This window comes from Oncorhynchus gorbuscha, linkage group LG15 (genome assembly GCF_021184085.1).
Source record: "Oncorhynchus gorbuscha isolate QuinsamMale2020 ecotype Even-year linkage group LG15, OgorEven_v1.0, whole genome shotgun sequence".
Lineage (NCBI taxonomy): Eukaryota > Metazoa > Chordata > Actinopteri > Salmoniformes > Salmonidae > Oncorhynchus > Oncorhynchus gorbuscha.
In genome coordinates, this window is record NC_060187.1 from 61,277,102 (window position 1) to 61,295,372 (window position 18,271).

General features: G+C 43.1%; 2 protein-coding genes across 7 annotated transcripts in view; both read right to left on the bottom strand.

The window, feature by feature from the left end:
* On the bottom strand, positions 1–10,751 carry LOC123997289 (sialic acid-binding Ig-like lectin 12). The gene is made up of 3 exons (XM_046301439.1): positions 10,719–10,751; positions 377–686; positions 1–268 (listed from the first exon to the last, which is right to left on the bottom strand). Exons 1-3 carry the CDS (start codon positions 10,749–10,751, stop codon positions 3–5), a joined length of 609 nt encoding a protein of 202 aa, XP_046157395.1. The 3' UTR covers positions 1–2.
* Positions 9,037–18,271, bottom strand: part of LOC123997642 (myelin-associated glycoprotein-like) — a 26,413-nt gene continuing 17,178 nt past the window's right edge. For 4 of the 6 annotated variants that reach the window (XM_046302082.1, XM_046302084.1, XM_046302081.1 and 1 more), the window contains 7 exons: positions 16,313–16,570; positions 14,355–14,615; positions 13,921–14,223; positions 13,527–13,626; positions 12,757–12,859; positions 12,313–12,366; positions 9,037–11,635 (listed from right to left, as the gene is read on the bottom strand). In XM_046302082.1, coding sequence (XP_046158038.1) covers positions 11,474–11,635; positions 12,313–12,366; positions 12,757–12,859; positions 13,527–13,626; positions 13,921–14,223; positions 14,355–14,615; positions 16,313–16,570 — 1,241 coding nt within the window. In that variant the 3' untranslated portion in view covers positions 9,037–11,473. The remainder of the gene's footprint in view (positions 11,636–12,312; positions 12,367–12,756; positions 12,860–13,526; positions 13,627–13,920; positions 14,224–14,354; positions 14,616–16,312; positions 16,571–18,271) is intronic. The other 2 variants (XM_046302085.1, XM_046302086.1) reach the window with 2 other exon arrangements.

Genomic DNA, 18,271 nt, shown 5'->3' on the forward strand with positions numbered 1-18,271 from the left:
ACTCACATCACAGTGACAACAATGGAAGCTGTCAGAGTCCTGTTGAGGTGTTGAGCTTTACACACATACTCCCCAGCATGTTCTCTTGTCATGTTGGAGATGGTGAGAGAGGCCAGTCCAGAGATATTCTGTTCCAAAGCTGTTGTCCCATTCTTACTCCAGGTGATAGATGGTGGTGGTGGTGGGTAGCTGTCAACAAAGCAATACAGATTCAGGGTATCACCCTCTCTCACTGTGTTACTACCAGAGATCTTGGGTACCTTCACATCTAGAAAATAAAGTATGATAAGTTTATCATGGTCATGAATCATAACTGTTGAAGCACAACAAGCTGTTGGGTTGTGCAAAGTAAGGTCAGATGATGTAGGCTACTTACGAGTCACATTCAAAGTCACTGTCTCCTCAGTGGTGATGTTCCCTTTGAATGTCACTTGGCACGTGACCTTGGTGGTGTAGTGCTCTGCTGAAGGTGTAAAGGTCAAAGTTGAGAAGTGGGTTGTTGTGAAGCCGGTCAGATCCGCTCTCCTTTGTGTCGTGGTGTTGTCTCTGAGCTCAGTGATGTTGTCCCCTGTCCCTTTCCATGTCCATGTGATGTTAGGAGGAGTTCCAGAGCAGATCCCCGGGGCGGTGCAGGTCAGGGTCGCTGGTTCTCCCTCTGTCAGAGGAGGAGTCAACACTGAGGGCTTCTGGGTCAGAGCTGGAGGTAGGTAATAGAAACACAGACTGAGTTCTAAATTCAATCAGGATCGTGGAAGATTCGCACAATAGCATGATTTACATTTAGAGGCAATGGTCCCGTATTCATGGTAAATGCACATGTCGGCTCATTGGAATTTACCATTACATTTAATTCACGCTATAACATGGATTTTGTATCAATGTAGAAAACAGCAGAAACATATAATCATAGAAAGTATGAAATCATAGTACCGGTTTAGAAAAATAAACACTTTGAAATGGGAGACTTGGGGAAATCTTGGGCTTTGTAAATTGGAGGTACTTATGTTAGTCAGTGTACATGATTAATTACACTAAAGTAATACTCTTGTCACTGTAACTAACACTAATAGTCATGCTGTACCTTTCACTGCCATTTTCAGTTTCGTCTGGTATGTAAATTTCCAGTTCAATGTTCCGGACAGTCTAAATTTATAATCTCCATCATCAGTCTTAGTGATGTCGTTGATGATCATACTGCAGTTCTTCTTTGTCAGGTCTGTCTCCAGTAGTGCTACTCGCCTTCTATAACCCTCCTGAGCTATAGAGGAATTTCTTGAGTGGAAAATGGAGTCTGTTTCGACTTTAATAGAACATTGTGCATCAGGGCATTTAAGCCACATTGCTATGCTAGCAAGGAAGTCATCAGGGTGAGTGAACGAACATGGAATAACAGCACATAGTCCAGTCTGTGGTGTTATCTCTGCTGGACTGAAGGTGATGTTGTATGCTGCTGCAGTGGCTTTCTCTGACGGAGGGAAATTAATATAGTCATGAGTAAAACAAGAAGCACTGATACTACTGCACTTGTTTGTAAAAATAAATCATGTGACAGTATCTGTTGGGATGTGTGCCATATGTATATTAACAATAGTAGTGATAAAAGGAACCTTACTTGGGCATGTGGTTCCCTCTGTCAGAGAGAGAAGTAGAGCTGCCCAGATGAGGACCCACATCCTGCCTCTACTGCCTCGATGAATCAACCACAACACCGGGGTCTCTCTCCTCTTTCTCCTCTTTGTCTAATGGTCACAATCTCTGTCTGTGTCTACTGGTATGGAGCAGGAGACAAGTGTGAAATACAATATGAAATGGTGTTGTGATGATAACAACATATAGCAATACACATCGGATATTAATATTTCATTACACCTTTATGAGTGCTACAGTGGCATTCATAACAACCCTCTTAGCACTTTTATTCAACTAAGATGTATTTTTCTCTAATGCCTAGAGGATGTCATAGAAACATTTATGTTCAAGGTTCATATGAATGCCTTCTTCAATTGCTCATAAATATATTTAACTGCATTCATAAATATTTATTCCTATGCTATTTAAAGCCTTATGAAGGAATGTGTTGTAATGCCCTAAATGAATAATATTACCATTACATAGTCATAATTCAGTTTTAACAGTCATTCAATGTAATGAGACAAAAATATATAATGGTTCAATAGCTTGTCTTTTGATCCATGCAGAGAATAAGACTGAATCAGCACATTACCTCTCTCTGTGAGCTCTCTCTTCCTATTGACTGTGAGCCCTGTGTGAGTTTCTGATGGCGGTGAACTGTCACTTCATGTCCCCAGTCTGTTACTCCTCCCTCTAACCTGGTGCTGCAATCCAGGAAGTCCCTCTGTAGTGCATATCACCCAGCCAAACTGTACTGTATCTAGACCATAATCAACCCAAGCACATCAACCAACCCATCAAACCCCACCAATCCACACATACCACCCAGCAATACTGTACTGTATCTAGACCATAATCAACCCAAGCACATCAACCAACCCATCACACCCCACCAATCCACACCTATCAACCAGCCTTGATCAACACTGCAATCCCCTTGCCTTGTATATTCAGATGCAGCTTTATTTCATAAGACATTTTCTATAAGATTTCTATCAGAAAATGTGTTTATATTCAATATATTTCTGTGATGGTTCTATACCACAATCTTTACAGTATACAGACATATAAGACCAACTTATGAAGAGAGCGGATTCCTCTTTCACTGTTACATTATGTTGACTTAATAGCAAGAAGACATGGTAATAATGCAACTGATCACAGCCTGAAATGGAAGGAATTTGTTGCAACAATGCCTGATAAAGTGTCAGCAATGTGTAAACTGAATTTCAGTTTCAATTTCTGTAGTTGTAAAGGAAGTGCATGTAGTCATAAATAGTTTACTTCATCTTCACACTTTGTGACTGTGATATGTTATTTGTTAGGTCGGGTGTTACTTCCCCGAAAAACTTACACTTAAACTCTACACCATGTTCCTTGAAATATACAGTGCCTTGGAAAGTATTCAGACCCCTTAGCCTTTTCCACATTTTGTTACGTTACAGCCTTATTCTAAAAAGGATTAAATAAAAAATCTCATACATCTACACACAATACCCCACAATGACAAAGGCAAAAAAAATGTTTTTATCAATGTTTGCTCATGTATTATAAACAAAACATAAGTACCTTATTTACATAAGTACTCAGACCCTTTGCTATGAGACTCGAAATTGAGCTCCAGTGCATCCTTTTTCCATTGATCATCCTTGAGATGTTTCTACAACTTGATTAGAGTCCACCTGTGGTAAATTAAACTGAATGGACATGATTTGGAAAGGCACACACCTGTCTATATAAGGTCCCACAGTTGACCGCGCATGTCAGAGCAAAACTAAGCCATGAGGTCAAAGGAATTGATTGTAGAGCTCCGAGACAGGATTGTTTCAAGGCACAGATCTGGGGAAGGGTACCAAAAGATGTATGCAGCTGAAGATGTATGCATTGAAGGTCCCAAAGAACTCAGTGGACTACATCATTCTTAAATGGAAGAAGTTTGGAAACACCATGACTACCTAGAGCTGACCACCCGGCCAAACTGAGCAATCTGGGGAGAAGGGCCTTGGTCCGGGAGATGACCAGGAACTGAAACAACTCTCAGACCATGAGAAACAAGATTATCTAGTCTGATGAAATCAAGATTTAACGTCTGGAGGAAAGCATGGTGGTAAGAGCATCATGCTGTGGGGATGCATTTTAGCGGCAGGGACAGTGAGACTAGTCAGGATCGAGGGAAAGATGAACGGATCAAACTACAGAGAGATCCTTGATGAAAACCTACTTCAGAGCGCTCAGGATGTCAGACTGGGGGAAAGGTTCACCTTCCAACAGTACAATGATACTGGGCACACAGCAAAGACAACACAGGAGTGGCTTCGTGACAAGTTTCTGAATGTCCCTGAGTGACCCAGCCAGAGCCCTGACTTGAACCTGATCTAACATCTCTGGAGAAATCCTAAAATAGCTGTGCAGCGACGCTCCCCATCCAACCTGACAGAGCTTGTGAGGCTCTACAGAGAAGAACGGGAGAAACTCCCCATTTACAAATGTGTAAACCTTGTAGCTGTAACGGTTTTCTTCTTCCTCCGAAGAGGAGTATGAAATATCGGACCAATATGCAGCGTGGTAAGTGTTCGTCATATTTATTACACTGAACACAGAAAACAAACTAACAAGAGAATAAAGGGAAACCGAAACAGTCCCGTATGGTGAAAACACTGAAACGGAAAATAACCACCCACAAACAAAAGTGGGAAAACAGGCTACCTAAGTATGGTTCTCAATCAGAGACAACGATTGACAGCTGCCTCTGATTGGGAACCATACCAGGCAAAACACAGAAATATAAACACAAGAACAAAACATAGAATGCCCACCCCAAATCACGCCCTGACCAACCTAAAATAGAGACATGAAAAAGGAACTAAGGTCAGGACGTGACAGTAGCTTCATACCCAAGAAGATTAGGCTGTAATCATTGTAAAAGGTGCTTATCAGATGGCGCCGGAGGGGATGGCTGCCGTTTTATGGGCTCTTAACCAACCATGCTATTTTGTTTGTTTTTTCACATTGTTTGTAACTTATTTTGTACATTATGTTGCTGCTACCATCTCTTATGACTGAAAAGAGATTCTGGACATCAGAACAGCGATTACTCACCTTGAACTGGACAAAGAATCTTTATTTAACCAGTTGAAGCTAGGGGGGAGCTATTTCATTGTTGGATTAAAAAAAAAACGTGCCCGTTTTTAAGCGCAATATTTTGTCACAAAAAGATGCTCGACTATGCATATAATTGCCAGCTTTGGAAAGAAATCACTCTGACGTTTTCAAAGCTGCAAAGATATTATCTTTGGGTGCCCCAGAACTGATCTTACAGGCGAAATCAAGATGCAACTTCAACCAGGAAATGAGCAGGATTTTTGAGGCTCTGTTTCCCATTCGCTCCTTATATGGCTGTGAATATGCTGTGAACGAGCTTATGCGCTCTGCCGTTCCTCCAAGATGTCTGCAGCATTGTGACGTATTTGTAGGCATATCATTGGAAGATTGGCCATAAGAGACTACATTTGCCAGGGTCCCGTCCGGTGTCCTTTGTCCACGTTGGTGCGTAACTCTCAGCGGCAAAATTTTTACCATGCGATACAGACAGCGAGGTATCGTTCCTGGAAGTGTGCATCATTGAAGAGATATGTGAAAAACACCTTGAGGATTGGTTCTAAACAACGTTTGCCATGTTTCAGTCTGTCACAGTTTTCTAATGGTGAAGGAGAGTCGGACCAAACTGCAGCGTGTCGATTGCGATCCATGTTTACGTTTGTTTAAATAAACATGATTAAACACGAACACTACAAAACAATAAACGAAACGAAACCCGAAAACAGCCTATACATGTGTCAACTAACATCAAACAAGGACATCAAGACACTCAGGACAATCACCCACAATACAACCAAAGAATATGGCTGCCTAAATATGGCTCCCAATCAGAGACAACGATAAACACCTGCCTCTGCTTGAGAACCACTTCAGACAGCCATAGACTCTCCTAGAACACCCCACTAAGCTACAATCCCACTAAGCTACACACAACATACAAAAACCCATGTCACACCCTGGCCTGACCAAATACATAAAGAAAAACACAAAATACTTCGACCAGGGCGTGACACAGTCGATATTATGGAGTTAATTTGGAAAAAAGTTTGGCGTTTGGATAACTGAATTTTCGTTTTTTTTTTTGGAACCAAACGTGACGCACCAAACGGACCGATTTCTCCTGCACAAAAAATCTTGCAGGAAAAACTGAACATTGCTATCTAGCTGAGAGTCTCCTCATTGAAAACATACGAAGTTCTTCAAAGGTAAAAGATTTATTTGAATGTTTTTGCTGGTTTTTGTGAAAATGTTTCCTGCTGATGCTAATGCTAAATGCAATGCTAGTTATCAGTACTGTTACACAAATGCTAGTTTGCTATGCTTGAGAAGCATATTTTTGAAAATCTGAGATGATAGTGTTGTTAACAAAAGACTAAGCTTGAGAGTTAGCATATTAATTTAATTCATTTGCGATTTTCATGAATAGTTAACGTTGCGTTATGGTATTAGGCTTGAGGCTATGATTACGCTACCGGATCCAGCATGGCTCAGCGCAAGAAGTTAATGAGGCGGACGAGATGGATTTACTCTAGACACCCGTCAAGGCCCTCATCCCGTCATCCCGTCAAGAGACGGAGATATCGCAGAAGGAGGTCGGGGTGCCTTGTAAGGTTAGACGATGAGTGGCTAACCTGCCTTTACCATCGGTACTATTGGCCAATGTACAATTGTTGGATAATAAAGTGGACAAACTATAAGAACGTATATCCTTCCCAAGGGAATTAAAAAGTGTAATATCGTATGTTCCACCGATTTGTGGCTGAACGACGACATGAGTAACATACAGCTAGCGGGTTACACACTGTATCGGCAGGATAGAACAACAGCCTCTGGTAAGACAAGGGGTGGCGGTCTATGTATATTTGTAAACAACAGCTGGTGCACGATATCTAAGGAAGTTTCAAGGCTTTGCTCGCCTGAGACCACCTTTAGACTGTAGACCACCTTTACTCCACACACAGAGACGCGAATAAAGCTCTCCCTCGCCCTCCATTTGGCAAATCTGACAATAATTCTATCCTCCTGATTCCTGTTTACAAGTAAAAACTAAAGCACGAAGCACCGGTGACCCAGTCAATAAAAAAGTGGTCAGAATAAGCAGATGCTAAGCTACAGGACTGTTTTGATAGCACAGACTGGAATATGTTCCGGGATTCTTCTGATGGCATTGAGGTGTACACCACATCAGTCACTGGCTTCATCAATAAGTGCATAGATGACATCGTCCCCACAGGACTAAGATCGAATCGTACTACAGATCATTTGTTCGTTCAACATGGTGGGATATTTTTGTGTCGGTAAAAATGTATTATGCGAGAAATAGCAGTGGAAAATCCCGCACTGATTATATCTGCAGCAAGTCAGTTTGGTGGAAACGTGCACATTTTATTCTGCATGAAAATCTGTCGCCAATTGGATGGAAACCTGTATGGTGGGGTAAAGAGTAGAGCTAAAGTAGAATAGTGTTGGACCAATTAAACAAAGTGTTTTCGTACCAATTAATTTGTATCACTTCCCATAGAAATCCCTGGGCCAGAGAATATTGATGTTGCAGTCTATCCGTTGATAATTGTTGGTCTGTTCCTCAGCCTTAATGTGGCCCTCCTTGTCTATCTGACCAGTGCTTGTAAATGGTAAAACAACATTCCAATCCCACAGTTTCATTACAGGGGGACATATGGCATAAGGTCAGGTACCAATGAAATGCTTATCACTGTTATATCTAGATTTTTTTATCAACAAGTTATGCAAGGTAGGACTGTCTGAGCGAGGTAAATTATAATCAAGGACAACTTTAAGTTCCGTTCGGCTAACTGAAATTTGCAACCAGAGAATGTAGCCTAGCGGTTAGAGAGGCAAACCAGCAAACAAATTCCAGATCCGATGAGGGAAAAGTATTTTGTGAAGTGAGCTGGCAACTGGAGGGTTGCTGGTATCAAATATTTGATGCCATTTCGTGCCCTTGAGCAACCCCCCACAACAGCACCCAGTGGCAGGTTAGTGTTTTTGGCCTGAATCTCGTTCTCGACGCAGCTTTGCAGAGTGGTCACTAGCTGAAATGGCCAAAAGTCATAAAATGTGATTTAAACCGACTTAACCCTAACCTTAACCACACAGTTAACCCTAATGCTTAACCTAACCTCAAATGAACACTACACATCTCTGTAGCTGACCCATCTAGCGAATTTCGCTCTATTCTGTAAATATCAACCTGTCGCAAATTGTGGCAGCCCCCCCACACCTCTACAAAATATTTCTGTATGTGTATGTATGTGTGTCTTTCAGAGGGGTTGGCTTCAAAAAAGGAAGTCAAATTTTGGTTGTGCAACTGACCAATAAAGTGATATAGGCCACCCCCGGGGCGGCCCATATCACCCCCGGGGCGGCCTATATTACCCCCGGGGCGGCAGGGTAGCCTAGTGGTTAGCACGTTGGACTAGTAATCGGAAGGTTGCAAGTTCAAACCCCTGAGCTGACATGGTACAAATCTGTCATTCTGCCCCTGAACAGGCAGTTAACCTGCTGTTCCTAGGCCGTCATTGAAAATAAGAATTTGTTCTTAACTGACTTTCAGGTAAAGTAAATAAAAAAGATCAATCTTAATAAACAGGTTGCAACATCCTCTGCTTGTGATTCTACTTCTTTCAGTACTGCACAAATTGGCTCTAAAATCATGTCAGTTAACAGTGTTTCTGTGACTTAAATAGCAAAAGGGTGAACAGAAGATAGTACCTACATCTCATTGGACAAAGCAGACTTGTCTCCCGAAAATGACCTCATCACCCCGAATCCATAATGATCCTCTGCTTGTGATAAACTTCTATTTTATTTTAGCATTTGGTTCAGAGGCTTGATTTAGCTTCTTTTTTTTTCAATTCCAATTATTTTCTATTGCAATACGTAGTTTTTGCTTTGTTTTTACCCCTGAAAGCTTTTTTAAGTGAAATAATTCAACCTCTTTTTTAGAATAATGTCACAGGATTTTTGCACACAAATATATTATAAACGAATTGTGTAGTATTTTATGTAAAAGCACATTAGGAAGCTACAAGTTTTTATCTTCCTCATATTCAACTATGTTGCAAATATTATCAAGTGAAATGGTTTAAAATAAAGCTTTGTGAGATGGACCTACTGCAAACAATGAGGGGTGGTGTGGGGGGAATAACTGTTACATACCGTATCAATAAAGTCATACTAATACATGGAGATATAGAATGTATTCAGGGTGTATTCTCCATACTGTTTTGGATATGAGAAAACATATCAACTATATAGATAACAAACTGAACTGGTCACATTCTCTGTTGTTTACTTGATTTATTTGTTGTTTGGACCCAAAGAAAGATGGCTTTGCTTGAGGCAGGACAGACTTGTAAAAGAAAGAGAATGATCAAACATCATCATAGAGCTCTTGTTGTCATTAAGTAATAACAGTGCTAATTTGCAGAAGGATTGCAGAATTCTGATCGGAATTATTGTGTCAAAGATATAAAACAAAAACCATCACAATAATAATAATGAATACCACAAAGTAAAGAAAGTACATATCTGCTTTACAACACACTATGTGACAAACAAATGAGAGAAGACATGAACAACGCTTCTCCATTTTGCTCCCAGGTTTAGAAAGAACTTAACCCCCCATGAGGCGTTCAAGAGAACTGACGACAGTAAGTGTTACTAAACGGATGTCCATATTGGCATGTCTCAACGTTGGGCAACACATCTTGAACACTCTGCCATTAGGTCTAGTGACTTAACCATGTCAGAACAATGACATAAAATATGTTATTAACAGTCATGACAGCTGACATAAGCGTGACACCGTCATGGCACAAATCTTTGCTTCAGTCGGGTTATTGGCTTAGCATACCGCTAGCCAACTAATTTACATAACTACCAATTTGTGTCATGACAGTGTAAAGGGTTGTCAGTATTTTGACATCAGTTTTCATGACCGAAAATGACATGTGTTATGTTATGACAGCGTTATGTCACCCTTATGACTGAGAAGTCAATTAAAGTGTTACCGAACCTGTATCCGACTTGCCTGTGTAAACCATTGTTGCAATAGTGAGCATGTACATACCATAATGTATTTACACATATGGCTGACAGCATAATAGTCATGCAGGGTATTTATTTACATAATGTATACTGGTATCCTTTTACCCATCCATATGCAGCTTATTAATATTGTATTAACAGTCATTGTTATCTAGTTTTGCCATTAGTGAGCTTGGAGATTACATTACATGAGTTGATCAAGTATATTTGAATAGCACAACCAACTGGTGTAACAACTTCAATGTTGTGCCACTCAAATGCCTCATCTGATACAACCCTATAGGATTAGGCATCGATTTCACACTTTACAACCATTGAAGAAGACATTTTGTGAGAAGCGGTCTCAGGTAAAGTGATCTTTTGAAACAGCCACAGTGATCAGTGTTCGCTGATCTTTCAGCACTGTTTACATACACACACACACACACATTGTCTCAACGAGATACATTTTGGCCTGCTGTGCGAGTGTTACAGTGGAGTCATGTATGCCAGATTGATCCAAAAATGTATTCTAATCCATTGGTTCCCATTTAAGGATAAGTTAACACTTACCCTTAGCAAAACATCGTCCAAAAATACTAGTAATTAAATCATGGGCAACGGCATAAATAGAATATTCTGTGTTACCCCGGCATATTTCCTCAAGAGCAAAACACAATGCAATCAGTGCTTATAATGCATAAAAACAAAAATAAATCAGGCCACTTCTTCCACAAACCTCTAAGAGTATCAATTTTCTCTCTTTATATAAAATCAAAGAAATATTCATTTCTCATCATCATCAAAAGCCACGGAGTCACAGCACACATCACTATTGAACTATATGTGGGAACAGAATATGTGAGATGAGGATGACTGGCTTCAATTGGATGTGTACCAGGCCTAACGTTTGTTGAACACTGGTCAGCGTTGACAACCACTGGATCAGGAAGAGAGAAGAGATCCCTCATTTCCTCCAGATCCAGGGTCAGAAATAGAGATAAGAAAAGAAAAAGCACAAAACACACCCCTTTCCCTGACACTTCGACTGGCAGCGGACACAGTGGAGAAGAACTATAACGGACGGATCTAGACAGTTAGCTTGGTATCCAAACTGATTTGCGCTGCGTTTCACAGGAAAACTGGTGAGCGCAGCGTTCAATCTGGTTTAACCAGGCTAGCTATGAGTATGATATAGGGTGACATACAGAAGGGGAGCCCCAGAAAAGCAATGCCAACAATTAATGGTGTAGAGATGGAAATAGCAACATTGAATCTAGATGATACAGTACAGTAACTAACGCATTGCACCTGTTGTGAGGGAATTGTTTGACTATGAACAATAGAGTAAGAGCCTGGAGACCGACAGCTGCTGATAATACAAAGATCTTTTTACATTGTCCACTGGGCCGTGTTCTGACCCTGCAAGTAGCTACCAGCAGTCCTGGGTGGCGAGATGTGACTGGGGTTCCCCTTGGAGGCTTGGGGGTCGACTAACGGGGACGTCATTTGAGATGATTCAGGGACGGGCGGAGACGATGGGAGTTCTTGGTGTGGCGGTGAAGGTTGGTGATGGTGTCTATGGGGGAGGGGGGAAGACGTTTGAAGAGGGGGCGAATGACGTGAGGAGGGGGGCGACAACATGGCTGCCACTGTGTCCCGCGGTGACGATGGGTCAGGGAAGGATCGCGATTCATTTGGCCTTGATCTCGGTGTAGTCACTGCCGTCATCCCCCCTCCCTGAGGCCCCCCCATCCCTGGAGCGCCCCCCGAGAAACTGCAGGGCGGCGTAATTCAGCTCTTGCCTCTCCAGGTCTGCCATAGAGCCCACAGGTTGATAATCCCCGTCTTCTCCCTGTTGAAGGTACGGAAAGAGAGAAGGCCCATTCAGAATCACAGGTTATATCAGCACAATGCCACCAATGCCATTGACACCTCAGAACATTCAGAGTATAAAGGGATAACATGACAGACATTGAGAGAGGAGAAAGGAGGGTTAGTAGTTACTGGTGAGCAGAGGCGTAAAACAAGGAGATTGAGGCGGTTTAGCATATCCTGTTAGTATCGAGGCAGCCGTGCAACAGTAGTAGTGGAAATCAAAGGCAATAGAGCACATGGAAGCTGATCTCAGACAGCAGACGACTGTGGGCCAGATCTGGTTGTTTTGTGACACATACAATGTGGCTCAGTTCTGGCACCACAATGAGTCATATGGCCCAGATCTTGTCCAAATGTATGAGATGCGAACTGGGGGAGGGTTGGCACTTTGCTTATGGGCCATCTCTGGCTTGAGTTACTTTTGGTCTGAATGTGGGCCACATTGCCAGGCAAGGTCTGGACATTTCATGTTACAGATCCACTTCAGGACCGTAACACCAAGTGGTTAACTGGGTAAAATGGTAAGTCATAATATTGTAGATTAGAGCCAAATTTGGGCCATCGTATAATTTTGCTGTCTGTGATGTGTGAGGGATGCTGTCTACCACTGAGACTTGGAGTTGGGATTGGAGCTGGGTTGTTTAGGAACCTTACCGTGCTCTCCTCTAGAATGGAGTTAAACTTTGAGCCCAGAAGCTCTGTCTTAAGCTGTGCAAGAGTAAGGGAAGAGAAAACAGAGACAGAAGAACGCAGAGAAGCGATGAAGCAGAAAACAGTGGTCTGGAAAGGCTATGGTGGCAGCTACACCAGTGGTACTGTGATAGATAGCTATAGTGGTACTGGGATTCTCCGGCTAGGCCAGTAGTTGGCTGGGGAAGTTTACATTTTCTCTTTAACATAAGAGGTCATATAGGTTTTTGATGATTTCTGAATATCTCCATGGAATGAACCTTACTTTACATCAAAAATAGGACATGAATTGAATGGGTATAGTATAGTTTCAGTATCAGCAACGGGTAAGCTATCATTCTCACGTTTAAGACAGATCTGAGAATGGTCATTATCATCATTATAGTCATCATCATCAACATGTCTCACCACTTTCTTCCTCAGACATTGTTTGTCCTTCTTGACTGTGCTGTAGTACAACGCTGGGTTCTCCAGTTTAGAGACCAGGTCCTGCCCAGGGTTGCCATTCTCTCTGGGGGGTGGAGTCACAAGATCAGACTCGGTCTCATGGCCACTAACTAACTCAGGGTGACACTCCAAACCTGGGCATCCATTTTAAAACAAGGGCCTGCATCCCAACGCAGTTAATAATCTACAGGTTCGTGGTTGTGGTCGACGTTCATGGTTGTGGTTATTGGTTCATGGGTTTAGTTGCGGTTGAGCCGACACCCTCTCTTGGAGCGACTTTCAGTAAAAGCTTTTGTCGGAATGTGATGTTTTGGTATAATGCTGAAGCACCTTAGTTAAGTAGGCTACCGTGGCTGTATTTTTAGCATAGCAGGTCAAGGGTACAAAGCAGTATCAAAGCAGGGAATTGAGCCTGCAAACTATAGGCTACGGTTAGTCTGGCTTGCTAACCCAATCCACCAGGCAGCCATTTTGGATCTCCATCTCAGAATATTCCAGAAATGGGACTAGGGATGGCAAATTAATTGAACTCGCTCTGGCGTTAGCATAACTTATGACTAATGATTATCAAGTCCGTTCATCGATCAATCATTCACTCATGAATACACAGAGTTGTTTTAGAATGGATGGCGAGGCTGAAGTGTTTCCTTATCGTCAAGTCAAACAGGAAATGACCTGTACCTGTAACTCGCATCGACCCCTGTCACAGTTAGTGAAGGGTGGATACTCACTTCTTGTTGTTATGGCCCACATATCTCACTGCTGCGATGATGAAGGCGATGACAGCCACTCCACCGATGGTGCCAACAATCACTGCCATCATGTACTTCTCTAACATCGGACAAGAACATCATATTGAAGACAATATAGAAACATAAAATACTGTTTAGCTAGGTCCTGGTACTGTAACGCATTTACATTCAAGATAATGCTATTGCCATATCAAGCCAATGGGGTAGCCAGTTTATGCTCTTACTTATACAGTCAATCTAGATATCATATAAAGGTACTACACTTCTGATTTCAGTTCAATCCCTCATGTATGCTTGGCTATACAACGTATAGCATTTTAATTGTATGCATTTGTTTCTGTGTTTAACCATAAACCTGAACTTGTGTACTCACTCTCCTGCTGTAACTCCAGATGAAAGCTCTCCGACCCGTATATGTTGCTAATGCTGCAGTGCACATTGACAGCACCGTTGCCCAAGCGCTCGCCCTTCTCCCGTAGTTTGATCATGCCCGTGGACGTGTGGCCGTCCGTGTGCGTGTAGTAGTTGTAGCGTCCGTCCGTGTCGTTGATGGTGATGTTCTTGTCGGGGAGGTAGAACTCGATGATGGGCTCAGGGTTACCCGTAGCCATGCAAACACACTGGACTCCCTCCCTCACCACTGTGCACTTGGACTCGTCCAGAAGGACTGGGGCGTCTGAAGAGAGGGTGGAGGTAAGGATATGACTGACATGTAGAGTGGGATGGCATGGTGTAGCATGGTGTAATGTAGGTGGTACAATACGATATGATATGTTATGATACCACATGATGTGATGTCCCACTCACATTCCACAGTGATGTTGAGGGAGCTGCTGGCTCGTCCGTGTTCGTTCTCTGCCAGGCAGCGGTACTGTCCGTCTCCCTGAGGGGTGAGCTCCAGAAGCTCCAGCACAGACACCTCCTCGGCCGTGATGGTGCCCACCAGCTCCCCGTCCTTCAGCCAGGTGAGGGTGGGTGCGGGATTGCCTTGGGTGCTACATTGCAGGGAGATGGAGGAACCTTCCAAAACGGTCAGGGAGCCATTTACCACTGGCTCACTGGGAGGGTCTGCAGGGAGGATAGAGAGGGGATGAAAGGTAGAGTTATATGAAAGGAGTTCAAATGTTTTACTGTCTATAAACAAGAGCAAGAAGCTATGGGCCAGGTTTATCACATGACTAATACATCGTTATATATATTGCGCATCACTACTTCACAGGAGAGGCATTTGACTGCAAACATTTAATTTTTTTAATCAAAATAAGTTTTGGTGCAGGAATGCCTTCTTGATCATGTGAACTTTCATGTGCCTTAATAACAAACATGTATGCCATCTGTAAATATGAATACAATTGTTAAATTACGGGCCTAGTTGGTTTAGCCACGGAAAAAGTCAGGAACCTTCCCACTAGCCATGATTGGCTGAGATAATTGATGGGCTGGACAGGCTGAGAGATGAGTTCGGATTGGTCTGCCATGTAGCATGCTTCTGTCTATAATGAGCTGCTCAGTATGTCTAGGTAATCTTTTCTTAAGCAGATTTGTTTTGGAAATATAGTTTTACACTTTCTGGAGGACTCAGTTTTGAAATCAGTGTAATTCCCGGTGGAAGCAGAATATGATAGCTAAGGAGATGGAGAAAATTCAGGCGTTTGATAGCAAATGCGGAGGGAGTCGAAAAGAAAACATTCTGTTGTGTAAAACTAAGGGCAACCATGTCATCCGTGACAGAGAGGGAGAAGCGTTCATCCATGTACTGTATACAGGTAAGAGAGTATAGCTAGCTACATTTTCAGATATTATACATGTCTAAGTCATTTTCATTGCAAGTTAAAGCGTACTGTTACCTGTGTAGTAATATTATTCGTATCTCAGAGCCATTTTCTAGTTTAGCTACCTGTAGATTCATGCAGGGTACTAATGCTACGAGTTGGGATAATGTTTCATTGTTTAGCTAGCTAGTTAGTTATCTACATGTCTAAACAAAATACTCCACTATGCAAGTAACCATTTCCCCGTACAGTTTATTTGTGCATTATTTGTGCATGTGACAAATAAACTTTGATTTTATTTGATATAGTGTGTGTTTACCAGAGACTGTAATGTGAAGAACAGCATGAACTGCACCATAGTCCGATATAACGTTAGACCAACGAGACAGTGTCCAAGTTCTAAAATTCTCTGGTAGAATGCCATGCTTTTACATTCACAACTGTAAGATATTTTATGTAATTCAGCGAACCGTTAACTTGTAAATTATGATCTTGTTGTGAGTTTATTTTCCTGGAATAATTCATTGATAACTGTATACAGACATGTTGATAGACCAGCCTTTAGTCTTGAAATCTTGCCTCACGTGTGAATCCTTAAAGAGATGGGTGGGGCTATGTCTTAAGAGGGTGAAGAGGGGAACAATGCTTAATGGGTGTAGACAAAGAAGAGCTACCTAAACATTCAAGTGTCAGTTTCTTAGAAGTGAGGTTATAAGTTTATCAACTTTTAAAGCAGAATTACTTTCCCATTGTTCCTCAACTGCAGTGTGTGATATACTATTTTCTAGCTCAGAGTCTTTACTTTAATCCAATGTAAAAAACACAATTTCAAATTTGACTAAATAAGACCAAACCAAGTCGGTCGGTCACATATGTCACTGCAAATGACATAAACTAAAATGTCAGCTTGGTTGACATACTGTATAACTACAATGGTTAAATGTAACTATTTTTGATTATTCCAGAAACACCATGTTGCACAATGACACTTACACAAGACAGCCAGGTACATGGACGTGTTCATGGCGCCGTAGCCATTATCTCCCACGCAGGTGTAGATGCCCTCCTGAGAGGGGGTTAAGTCCTCCAGGGAGAGCGAGGCGTTGGAAGCCGTGTCCCACAGCAGCTCCTGGTCCCCAAACAGCCAGGAGATCCTGGGAGGAGGGTTACTGTCCACCTCGCAGAGCAGTGTTACCGAGCTGCCCTCCATCACCTCCACGGACACGTTCACCCACACCGAGCGAGGGGCATCTGGGGTGAGAGGAAGGGGAAGGTGGGGTTAGACTATTAAAAGTGACAGGTGTATAACCTGGTTAAACCCGACCTAACACTGCACTCATCATTGTTTCAAAGAAAAACAAAAGGTGAAACGTAGACAAACAGGTTTGGATGCCAGGCTAACATACTCAATGCATACCATGGCACAATCTTGCAATATATTTCTAAATTCTACTTTAGATGTAGAATAATGGATGACTGTAGATATTGACAATGATTCTACAATGTGTAGGCTACCCTGGGGCGGCAGGGTAGCCTAGTGATTAGAGCGTTGGACTAGTAACTAGTAACCGAAAGGTTGCAAGTTCGAATCCCCGAGCTGACAAGGTACAAATCTGTCGTTCTGCCCCTGAACAGGCAGTTAACCCACTGTTCCTAGGCCGTCATTGAAAATAAGAATTTGTTCTTAACCGACTTGCCTAGTAAAATAAAGGTAAAATTAAAATAGCAGAAATATGTGTAACACTGCTAATTTGGCGTAGTCTTTAGCGCTCCGCACCGCTAAAGCTAACTCTCTCTCCTCTGCTCTCATCCTTCTAGACCTATCGGCTGCCTTCGATACTGTGAACCATCAGATCCTCCTCTCCACCCTCTCCGAGTTGGGCATCTCCGGCGCGGCCCACGCTTGGATTGCGTCCTACCTGACAGGTCGCTCCTACCAGGTGGCGTGGCGAGAATCTGTCTCCTCACCACGCGCTCTCACCACTGGTGTCCCCCAGGGCTCTGTTCTAGGCCCTCTCCTATTCTCGCTATACACCAAGTCACTTGGCTCTGTCATAACCTCACATGGTCTCTCCTATCATTGCTATGCAGACGACACACAATTAATCTTCTCCTTTCCCCCTTCTGATGACCAGGTGGCGAATCGCATCTCTGCATGTCTGGCAGACATATCAGTGTGGATGACGGATCACCACCTCAAGCTGAACTTCGGCAAGACGGAGCTGCTCTTCCTCCCGGGGAAGGACTGCCCGTTCCATGATCTCGCCATCACGGTTGACAACTCCATTGTGTCCTCCTCCCAGAGCGCTAAGAACCTTGGCGTGATCCTGGACAACACCCTGTCGTTTTCAACTAACATCAAGGCGGTGGCCCGTTCCTGTAGGTTCATGCTCTACAACATCCGCAGAGTACGACCCTGCCTCACACAGGAAGCGGCGCAGGTCCTAATCCAGGCACTTGTCATCTCCCGTCTGGATTACTGCAACTCGCTGTTGGCTGGGCTCCCTGCCTGTGCCATTAAACCCCTACAACTCATCCAGAACGCCGCAGCCCGTCTAGTGTTCAACCTTCCCAAGTTCTCTCACGTCACCCCGCTCCTCCGCTCTCTCCACTGGCTTCCAGTTGAAGCTCGCATCCACTACAAGACCATGGTGCTTGCCTACGGAGCTGTGAGGGGAACGGCACCTCAGTACCTCCAGGCTCTGATCAGGCCCTACACCCAAATAAGGGCACTGCGTTCATCCACCTCTGGCCTGCTCGCCTCCCTACCACTGAGGAAGTACAGTTCCCGCTCAGCCCAGTCAAAACTGTTCGCTGCTCTGGCTCCCCAATGGTGGAACAAACCCCCTCACGACGCCAGGACAGCGGAGTCAATCACCACCTTCCGGAGACACCTGAAACCCCACCTCTTTAAGGAATACCTAGGATAGGATAAAGTAATCCTTATCACCC

Excerpts from the sequence above, each read along its gene's own strand:
- LOC123997289 (XM_046301439.1), bottom strand. The coding sequence starts at position 10,751 with ATGAGGGATCTCTTCTCTCTTCCTGATCCAGTG. Across the intron at positions 687-10,718 it reads TCTCTCTTCCTGATCCAGTG|AAGCCCTCAGTGTTGACTCC; the intron begins GTTGTCAACGCT and ends GCTCTGACCCAG. Across the intron at positions 269-376 it reads AGTGACTTTGAATGTGACTC|ATGTGAAGGTACCCAAGATC; the intron begins GTAAGTAGCCTA and ends TTTATTTTCTAG.